This window comes from Arachis stenosperma, chromosome 4 (genome assembly GCF_014773155.1).
Source record: "Arachis stenosperma cultivar V10309 chromosome 4, arast.V10309.gnm1.PFL2, whole genome shotgun sequence".
In the NCBI taxonomy this organism is placed as follows: Eukaryota; Viridiplantae; Streptophyta; class Magnoliopsida; order Fabales; family Fabaceae; genus Arachis; species Arachis stenosperma.
The window spans coordinates 8,151,731-8,161,127 of record NC_080380.1 but is presented as its reverse complement, the minus strand read 5'-3'; the positions used below and the strand labels follow the sequence as shown (position 1 = coordinate 8,161,127).

The following is a 9,397-nucleotide window of genomic DNA, read 5'->3' as shown; positions in this document are numbered from 1 at the left end:
CAAACATGCACATACATAAGACGTGTTTGACAAATGAAATATGATATAAATACAAAGATAAAGAGACACGGAAATATATTTAGAGTTAAAGATATGTATATAAAATAGCCTATTTCTTAATAAATAATTTTTAAATAGAAAAGTAATTGAAATACATACATTTTCAATCTCTCTGTCTTTGTATTTGTGTCATGTCTCAATGACCAAACAAATACCAGATATACTAGATATATATAAGAACATTATATAACAAATTAATTAAACAACAATGATGAGTTTAATACTTAATTACACTTGAAAGCACTGTTGTTAATTCCACAATTGTTGAGAATGAGGCTCAAGGAAAGAGGAACATCAAGGTTGAGTCCAAGGACATTGGCTTTAAGGGCAGTGCAAAGGCAAGCAGCAGCTTCAAGATCAGCCAAACCCTTAATGAGATTGCAACATGGTAGGGTTGGTGGTGACCCTAATTTGACCTTAGCCAAGTTCAACACATTGGCACACACCCCTAACTGAAGGGCATCTATAGGGCATGTACCCTTTTCAATAGGTATTGGAATTGTAGGAATGACATAGTTGGAACTCACCTTAGTCAATGACAGTAGATTGAAGCATAACATTAAGGCTACTACATAAGTTGATGCAACATTGATGCCCTTATAATAAGAAGCAGCCATTGATGATATATATCACACAATTTTGTTAATTGGTTTTTGTGTTTGTTAATTTGATATGAGTGTGTTGAATGACTAGAGGGTTGAAAGGGGGATTATATATAGAAATAAATGTGATGAATGATTAGTTTTATTATATTATTTGTTAGGAAGCCCGTGAACACAATTGGGATTATAATTATTGACATTCACAAAGCTAAGGTTCATATGATAAACAGTATGTACTAAATTAAAGTGTTGCTTTAATCTCCATAGCACTAATATTATTAGATTATTGTTATCTCAATTAGTGCCCATTGTTTCCTTTCCACTGTCTTAGTTTTGGCATTTCATCCCATGCATCTTTCTGTCAAACAAATTTGATACATCAACATCAAATTCCACAATGATATAACTTTAATTTTCCTGTATTTTTTAAAAGCTAAATCAGTATATCAATAAGCATTGGGTTCAAAACTTCAAATGTAACTCTGAAAAAAGAAACTAAAATAAAGAAACCTTTAATAGTGATAGTACTAATGAATAAAAATACTTGGAACCGAAAAAAGAATTGAGAGAGAGGGAGGAGTAGCTTTTGCAAACTCATGTGCAACTCTGTTTCCCTGTTTCTAAGTTCTAACATGATTAAATGAACAATTTTCTAAGATCACCTAAAACTAAAAGCGTTAAGCTTAGAACTTCTGCTACTACCACACCAGCCCCTTAAAGCGGCGCTAGTAACGCGTCAAGGAGGCCACCTTGGAGTGCAGGCGTCGCCGGTTAAAACTCTGCTGGTAACTCTCCATTTTCCTTTATCAAAAGATGTCAGATGACACAATCTAATGAAAGGAGTAATGGATCTGTCACCATTTTTGAGCTGCCATTTGAAATTGCCTTTCTATATGAATAATCATTCCCTTGCATTAATTTGAACTTAGTCATTCTGCGCTAATTCTACGGGTCTTCAAGCAAATAATTGGTTTAATTGTCAGAAAAGCAAAGGAAAATGAAGAACTTGGTCTGTATATGCTTCTTATCCTACTACAACAGTCATGACAATTAGACAGTTGCAAGTAACTGCTTTCTTTAAATAATATTTAATAATTTTATTTCTATCAAATAAAATTTCAGGTATCATAGGATCCTTTGTCACTATGACTTTAAATATACAAGAATCATGTTTGCTCCTACAAAGTACAATCAAACAAAGTTCCCATTTTAACTAGATGGATTATAAAATGTTTCTAAACAAAGTTTCATATAGATGAGATGACATAATAGAAAAAATCACTAGCACATTCAAGTGAAAGAAATTTCACATCATCCATCTTTGTGATAATCAAGTTTCACTTTCCTCCTTTTCAATCTTGGACACATCATTGGTACTACTGCTCAAGGGATTTCCAAGATTGAGGAGACCATTGCTATATAGAACATCCAACTCATTAAAGTAAGGGCAGGATTTACTATTTTGACGCCGCTTCTTGCCGCTCCCTATCGTCCTTTTATAGTACTTGTTGATGTTCTCCCATTTTTCCTTGCACTTCTTTGCAGAACGGTGGTATCCCATTTTATTCATTGCTTCAGATATCTCCTCCCATATTGATACCTTGGATCCCATAAGATGAAATTTCTGCTCCATTGAAGTTCTCAAGGTTATCAGCGCTTGAACTTCAACATCAGGCCACCTGTTGTTACTTCCCTCACCGCTGACGCCGAGACTCTTTTGAGCATTCGCTTCCTCGCCTTCGTGTCTGGGTTCGTCCTCTTCTCCTTTGCTGCTTACCTCTGCCGGTTGCGGGATTTGAATCTCATGGCCAAGCAGATTTTGGATGACAGATATGAGGGCCAAGTTTCGTGACCTCTCTTGGGTTCTGGCCTCTTCGTCCTTCCTTATTCTCTCAATCTCTTGCTGCTTCCAAGCTTCTTCTCTCATCACTCTCTCCTTCTCCTTCTTTTCAATCATGTCCACTAACTGTTTATGCATCTGCTCTTGCTTTTCCATCACCTTCTTTACCATATTCTCCACGAAATCTTCGAGTCTTCTCTCCATCTTCCTCTTTTGCTTTGGCATGCCTGAATGTTTGCCACTCCCAGATGAATTTTCAATGTCATTACCATCATCATCATCCAAAGATGAGCTGAAACAAAGAAGAACAAATCAAAATAACAGCTCAAAACTTACATGATTATTAAGAACATTGGTTAAAGGTGAATAGTTCTGCTCAATATGTCATCTCCCCATGCTGCAACAACATGAATTGTGCAAACAAAACAAACACGTTGATCAACATTATATTGTTTTCTCTAAACTAACACAACTTTTACACATAAATAAAACAGTTCCAATCAAGAAAAGTATGAAACAACATCGTGCCCAATTACAGCCCCATATGTTCTCTCTATCATAATAATGAAGCATCCATCAAAAGGACAAGAATTCTCCTCCAATAAAATCTTCATGGTACAATTCCCTGTTCCCCTCTGTGCAGCAGGGTTTAACTTAAAAGAACCACACACTTTGTCATCACCACAGAACACAAGTTTCACACAATATCCAAAGGCTAAAAAGCTCAATCATTTTTCTATTGAAAGTTTGAAAAAAATTTGTTTAAAAATGAAAAAAAAAGACCATTTTTATTTATTAGTTGCCCTGCCACCATATGGCAAAGATGATATTAATATAATTAAAAAAAATACATTTAAAATAAAATAAAGAAAGGAAGTGGAGCTGGAACTGAAAGAGCACATTTTTTTTAATATGATAATAAAATTCAAAGTTATTAACTTTGTGCTATGATTCGATTAAGAGAAGTGAAACTCACCCGGAATCCTGAGTGCGCCCGTCCTCGTGACCCGACCCGGCACCAAGCCGATCTTCTTCAACCGAAGGGGAACCACCGGTATCGGGAGGTTCTGGAAGCTGGCCGTTACGGTGGGAAGAGGATGCTCTAGCGGCAGCGACGGAGCGGATTGGGCGGAGCTTTTGGGGGTTGCTGCGGAGGGATGTGGGAATGGCGGCGTAGAGGAGGTCGCAGGAATCGGGGAATGGGGCGACGTGGTCAGGGACCGGGAAGGTGTCGCCATCGGCGGCGGCGGCGGTGGCGGCGGCTAAGAGGTCCATGGTGTGATTGGGTGGTAAAAAATTGAAATTTGCGGCGCGAGGGTTTCGGAGAAGGGTGAAAAAAAATGAAAATGGGTTGGTAGGGTGGTTACTGGGAAGTGACTAGTGAGTAAACTTGGTAAAGTAAAAGTACTATTTAACCCACTGCAACTTGGCATGTTAGGAATTTAATTACCTGGACTAGTTTGTTTTCAACTTTTTATATTTATTTAAATTTAAATAGACAAATAAATTAATCTTACTAACTCAACTTAGTTTTTATTTTTTCTATTATTGTATGCTATGTAAAGTTCTTAACTTTAAATACACACACGAAAAATATCTTTTATTTTATGTATGTATATTAATTAATATTTACAAGAGAAGCAAATACAAATCATAAATATTTTTTGAATAATTCTTTCTATTCTCTCACATGATTAATATATAATATTAATTTATGTAAAAATAAAATTTAAATTATAACGTTCAATTTAATACTCCAAGAAAAATATTTTTTAATAAAAAACAAAAAATATCATATACAATGTATAAATTTTAAAAAAAATTAATTACAATCTTGATTCTTTATCCATTTATTTTTCACCAAAAAATTTCAGAAAAAAAATGTAAGGAGGTTTATGTAATATAAAATTCTGGAGGGGCAAAACCGTAATATTGAAAATGAAGTGGAAAGTCCCTCTAATTTGTTCATTTTGTGTGGCATTGCTTGTGCGTTGTGGCTTCGTTTATCGAGTAACGCCAATCTCGTTGGGTTCTTCAACTTCTTCAACCTCCAACTTTCAACGTCAAAATCTGATTCACTGAGAAGAAAGCCACAATAAAGTTGTTGTTTTTCTTGTTGGATTATATTCACACGAAGACCAAACATGCTGAGATCGCTGCCAAAGCTCTCACCATTGTTATGCTCAGCCAGAACCACCAACATTCCTCGTTTCCTTGCGAATTCTCTCCGTTTCGTCTCTTCAGCCAAGACAATTACAAGAACAAAAACTTCAACAGGTATTGTAAGCTATGCTTTCTAATTTCATTGCTGAACCTTTTATTGATTTGAACCAGCTTCAAATTCTGTATCCTTTTCATTTTGGGTGTCGCAAAGTTTGGCCTTTTTTGTCTATGGCTCCAATTTAACTTCTTCTATGGTTTTTGATTCTGTAATCATAAAGTGTTATCCATTCCATGTTAGAAAGTGCTTGTTTCTTTCACATGTTGGTAGTGGTAGACTGGTAGGTAGATTAGAGGTAACCGAAAATTTTGAGGAAAATGAAGGGAAGTTTAGCTAATTTTTACCCCTGTATAACCTTCCTTTTTCTTAAGCTTCATAGCTGTCTTCGTGTTTTTCTTAAATTAAATTTGAAGTTTGTGATTCATGCATCCAATGCGGTAGCTTTAAATTCTATAGTTTTCGCAATCAATCGGTAAAGTGTTAACAAGGAATTGAGATAAGAACTGCTAGCTCCTAACTTTTTGTTTCCACTGGATGGTGGTAGGTACTGTTTCCATTTTTATAGAGATTGCTTGGTATTCTGTTCAGATTTTGTTTTGAAAAACTAAAAGATAATTGATTGCTGGTCTTTGTATGAGGTCTATAATTGAGTTTGATTTCGATGCACGAAGTCTAATTCCTTTTCTGGACGACCATTTAGATAGTGAGTGTCGAAGGTAATTTATTTTTGTTGACGTAGCTTTATATGATTGGATGCTTGCATGAAAAGCTTTTACACAGATAATGTATGCAAATTAAATCCTAATTTTTTTTACTTTCTTAATAGGCAGGATTGCAATGACGACCCGTGCTCCAATTCGACCTATGTCTTCATCTACAGTTTCATCAATAACTGCCGAAGATCATGTTCAACAGCCTAAGTTACTTAAATCAACTGATGATGATCATGATGGTGTTATTGTGGAAATGGATCAACCTATGGATGCTGCAACATTTGTACTGATTCTCAGATCCTCAATCTCTCACTGGAAGCAATTGGTAATATTTACTCTTTAATACATACTGAGAATCCGGAATCTATCATTATGGTTATTTGAGTTAATAAATCAGCATTGTCTTGCAGCGCAAGAAGGGTGTATGGATAAAATTGCCGATTCATTTAGCCAGTCTTGTTGAACCTCTAGTTAAGGTGACTACCTTGATAAGTAAAAAATTAATGAAAATTGGAGTTTCCTTAATTGCCATGTATCGATTTTAATTGTATAATTTGTATTATCCAATATTTCTTTGGAACTTCTGGTGTAGGAAGGTTTCTGGTACCACCATGCAGAGCCAAAATATTTAATGCTTGTATATTGGATTCCTGAAACTGCAAATACCATTCCTGTCAATGCCACACATAGGGTGGGCATTGGTGCATTTGTCATGAATGAAAAACGAGAGGTATTTCCCCACAATTAGATGCAATCCCTTAGGTAGCATTTGGTTACTGTCCTAAAATAGAGATGTTGGGAATAGAAACATGTTTGGAGACAAGCACTTGAAATTTTCTGCCTCAAGACAATCTATAAGATATATTCTGTACTTTCAAAATAAAGGGATGCAAGAGAAGATGCTATCATAGGCCCTTAATACCTAGTTTCTGTCTTCTTCATGATCATTGTTTTTACTATAAAAAGAGTAGTAGCCTCATACTATGTAAAGTTTTTCAGAATTTAGTCCCGTTTGCATTTGGTGTTCACATCCAATTTTCTAATTATTTGATGATCTTAGGTCCTAGTTGTTCAAGAAAACAGTGGACATTTTCGTGGATCTGGAGTCTGGAAATTCCCTACTGGAGTTGTTGATCAGGTAAAATGTCTTGAATTTCTTTCTTGTTATGGTATAAGATGGTATGCTGTTTTTGTTTAATGTAATCACTGAACCTATACAGGGAGAAGATATTTGTGTAGCAGCAGTAAGAGAGGTGAAAGAAGAAACAGGAGTAAGTAACCTTGTTGCCCTACCAATTAAATGTAGGTTAGCCCTGAATTTGGCTATTTGATTAAGTCTCATTGAAGTTTAATGCTGTTCTAAGCTTAATAATTCTGTGTTCTCAAATATCAATTTTTAGGTTGACTCCGAATTCGTTGAAGTATTAGCATTCAGGTAGCATGTCTATCAATATGTATTGATATTAGATGTAGGGAATAGTTGTGAAGCAAATGTGTTGAGACCTGAAACTTGTATATTTTCCTATTTAATTTTTAACTGCTGATAAGTTTTGAAACTTTTTTGTTCTATTTAAAGTTTCTTGAATTCGACTGAGCATTCCTTTATTTTCCATCTGAATATTTGATCAACAGACAAAGTCATAAATCATTCTTTGACAAGTCAGATCTATTCTTTGTGTGCATGATGCGGCCCCTTTCTTCCGACATCCAGAAGCAGAGATTAGAGATAGAGGCATCACGGGTATGTATATATTAGTTGAAGCTAAGCAGCAATGATGATTTGATTTCCAGGTCTTAGAAAATTTTCAATGCTCATGGATCACAAAACTATCACCATTTCTTCTAAACCTTCCATCACCGAGTAAATTTTCAATGCTCATGGATCATAATTTCTGTATCCAAAATAGTTGGACATAAGACACATGTGTCACGGACTCTAGGATAGGAACAAAACACCATCTAACCCATCATATAATCATTTGCCTTGATATTCCAAGCTTCTAACTCTGAATCACTTCGCCCTCGTTTGGGTTTGAAAATGATTTATACTTTCGGAAAACATACTGGTTCCTGGGGAAATGGAAAATCATTGAAGCTTAAGACTGAAGACTGATAGGTATCTGTGCTTCATGTATTTTCTCTGCTGCAGTGGATGCCATTTGAGGAGTACTCAGCTCAGCCATTTGTCCAGAAGCACGATCTTTTGAAGTACATAAGCGATGTATGCTCGGCAAAGATTGACGGGCGATATTCTGGATATAGTGCTGTATCTACTTCATCAAGCTTCTCTGATCAGAAATATTATTTGTATTTGAATGCTGGGGCCTTGAAGAGTTCTTTGTAAGCATAGTTAAAAGACTACACAGTATACACAACTAGGAAGGAGATTGAAGCTTAGTTACTTGAATTTGTACCATTTGATTCATTATGGGAACAAATAATACAGATCCTCATCAGGCCAATTACAATTACTGAGTGATAATCTTCATTAGAGATAGTTATTTTGTGGTAATTCATTATGATTATTCAATAAGAAAGCAAGAAATATTTAAGTACCTTTGCCCCAACATGCTCTACTAACTAACAGAACTCATTATTGGTAGTATGTTTGGTTGAATTTTCTCTCTCTTTGGGCCACAATCATAGTTTTGGTGTTTCGGTTGGAAATAGAAACAGTACACAAACAATCAAGTTTGATTGATTTAGCAGTTAGTTCACTAGTCCGTTTAAATAAGTGTCGAAGTTTCGAATTTCGTCTTGTGTATGCAGCAATTTATTGGTCAGTTGTAAATTCTTAAATAGAGCTATGATCTGCGACGAATTAATCCTAAGCCTATCGGACTGAAAAATACCGTAGAAAACTGAAAAAAAAAAAGGAAACAGTACCCAAACATGTAGCATTATTATGTGGTATGATGATCAATGCATGAAAGCTAAGCAAGGTGGGGGTTGTGTGTACTTAGAGTCATCATAAAAGAAGCTGCATGAAAAGTTGACATCATCAATAACTTGAGTGTCTAGATAATGCGGATTATAATGCGCACATTGCAGTGCACAACATTATACTATGTCATTAATCATTAATTGATTATATGATTAGTTTGATAAGAAGCAATTGCCATTTGGCACTGGACTGGACCACACACCTCTCCTCCCAAGTTATATATATAAAATTTTGATGTCGGATCATTATATATATATATATATATATATATATATATATATATATATATAACATTAAATAAAAAAAACTATTTTTTATATTAATCACATAAATAATTATCTAAAAAAATATAATGATTTGACAACTAATAAAATGTTTTATATTATTAACATATTAAAATTAAATTATATATTATATTGTGTTGTTTTTATCCTATTTAAATGCTAAAATTGTCAATTAAAAATGTTTAGATATTTGTCAAAGGGTTCGAATTCAGGTAGTCAACTTTACGTGAAGTTGATAATTGAGAGTCGTTAGATAAAAATATAATCAAATTATTTAACTCATTTAATGACTCTCAACTATCAACTTTACGTAAAATTGACTATACATAAATTTTCATCTTGTAAAAGTAAAAGGTTTTGTTTATATATGTTAGGAATTTTGCTAACCAATATTTTAAGGGCACTTATTAAAAAGTTAAAAACAAATGTTTTTATTGAACACATGAGCTTTTAGAGTCTCATATATTGAATACGTTGAAACTTTTTTCTAAAAAGAAATTGTCTTTAGGTTGACCTTTATATAAGGAGAAATGATATGTATTCCAAAATTAAGATATTTCTAAGATTTTTTTAATTTTTAAATTTTTATAATTATTACTGAACAATTAGTTGAAACTAAAACAAAAAAAAAAATATTTAAGAGAATATATACAAATACTTTTAATTTTTCGTTTCACATGCCAACCTAAGGTTTAAGGTCAAATGTAATTTTCTGTTAAACAATTCTTTAAGT

General features: G+C 34.1%; 3 protein-coding genes across 4 annotated transcripts; 1 reads left to right on the top strand and 2 right to left on the bottom strand.

The window, feature by feature from the left end:
* Positions 1 to 284: 284 nt before the first annotated feature.
* LOC130974538 (14 kDa proline-rich protein DC2.15-like) lies at positions 285 to 677 on the bottom strand. Its single transcript, XM_057899413.1, has one exon. The coding sequence runs from the start codon at positions 675 to 677 to the stop codon at positions 285 to 287; it is 393 nt and encodes a 130-aa protein (XP_057755396.1).
* A 1,110-nt stretch (positions 678 to 1,787) lies between these two features.
* On the bottom strand, positions 1,788 to 3,874 carry LOC130973061 (trihelix transcription factor GTL1). The gene is made up of 2 exons (XM_057897436.1): positions 3,479 to 3,874; positions 1,788 to 2,794 (listed from the first exon to the last, which is right to left on the bottom strand). The coding sequence occupies exons 1-2, from the start codon at positions 3,775 to 3,777 to the stop codon at positions 1,993 to 1,995; spliced, it is 1,101 nt and encodes a 366-aa protein (XP_057753419.1). The 5' UTR covers positions 3,778 to 3,874; the 3' UTR covers positions 1,788 to 1,992.
* A 485-nt stretch (positions 3,875 to 4,359) lies between these two features.
* LOC130973062 (nudix hydrolase 2-like) lies at positions 4,360 to 8,056 on the top strand. 2 transcript variants are annotated; one of them, XM_057897437.1, is made up of 9 exons: positions 4,381 to 4,779; positions 5,550 to 5,761; positions 5,847 to 5,912; positions 6,029 to 6,166; positions 6,497 to 6,574; positions 6,657 to 6,707; positions 6,837 to 6,871; positions 7,069 to 7,177; positions 7,586 to 8,056. In XM_057897437.1, exons 1-9 carry the CDS (start codon positions 4,647 to 4,649, stop codon positions 7,778 to 7,780), a joined length of 1,017 nt encoding a protein of 338 aa, XP_057753420.1. In that variant the 5' UTR covers positions 4,381 to 4,646; the 3' UTR covers positions 7,781 to 8,056. The 2 variants fall into 2 exon arrangements, with proteins under 2 accessions (XP_057753421.1, XP_057753420.1); XM_057897438.1 differs by lacking the exon at positions 6,837 to 6,871 and having other exon boundaries at positions 4,360 to 4,779; positions 7,148 to 7,177.
* Positions 8,057 to 9,397: the final 1,341 nt, after the last annotated feature.

Coding starts and splice junctions, on each gene's coding strand:
- LOC130973061 (XM_057897436.1), bottom strand. CDS start 3,777: ATGGACCTCTTAGCCGCCGCCACCGCCGCCGCCGCCGATGGCGACACC. Junction 2,795..3,478: donor GGGCGCACTCAGGATTCCGG/GTGAGTTTCACT, acceptor TCTTTGTTTCAG/CTCATCTTTGGATGATGATG.
- LOC130973062 (XM_057897437.1), top strand. CDS start 4,647: ATGCTGAGATCGCTGCCAAAGCTCTCACCATTGTTATGCTCAGCCAGA. Junction 6,872..7,068: donor GTTGAAGTATTAGCATTCAG/GTAGCATGTCTA, acceptor TTTGATCAACAG/ACAAAGTCATAAATCATTCT. Junction 7,178..7,585: donor TAGAGATAGAGGCATCACGG/GTATGTATATAT, acceptor TCTCTGCTGCAG/TGGATGCCATTTGAGGAGTA.
- LOC130974538 (XM_057899413.1), bottom strand. CDS start 677: ATGGCTGCTTCTTATTATAAGGGCATCAATGTTGCATCAACTTATGTA.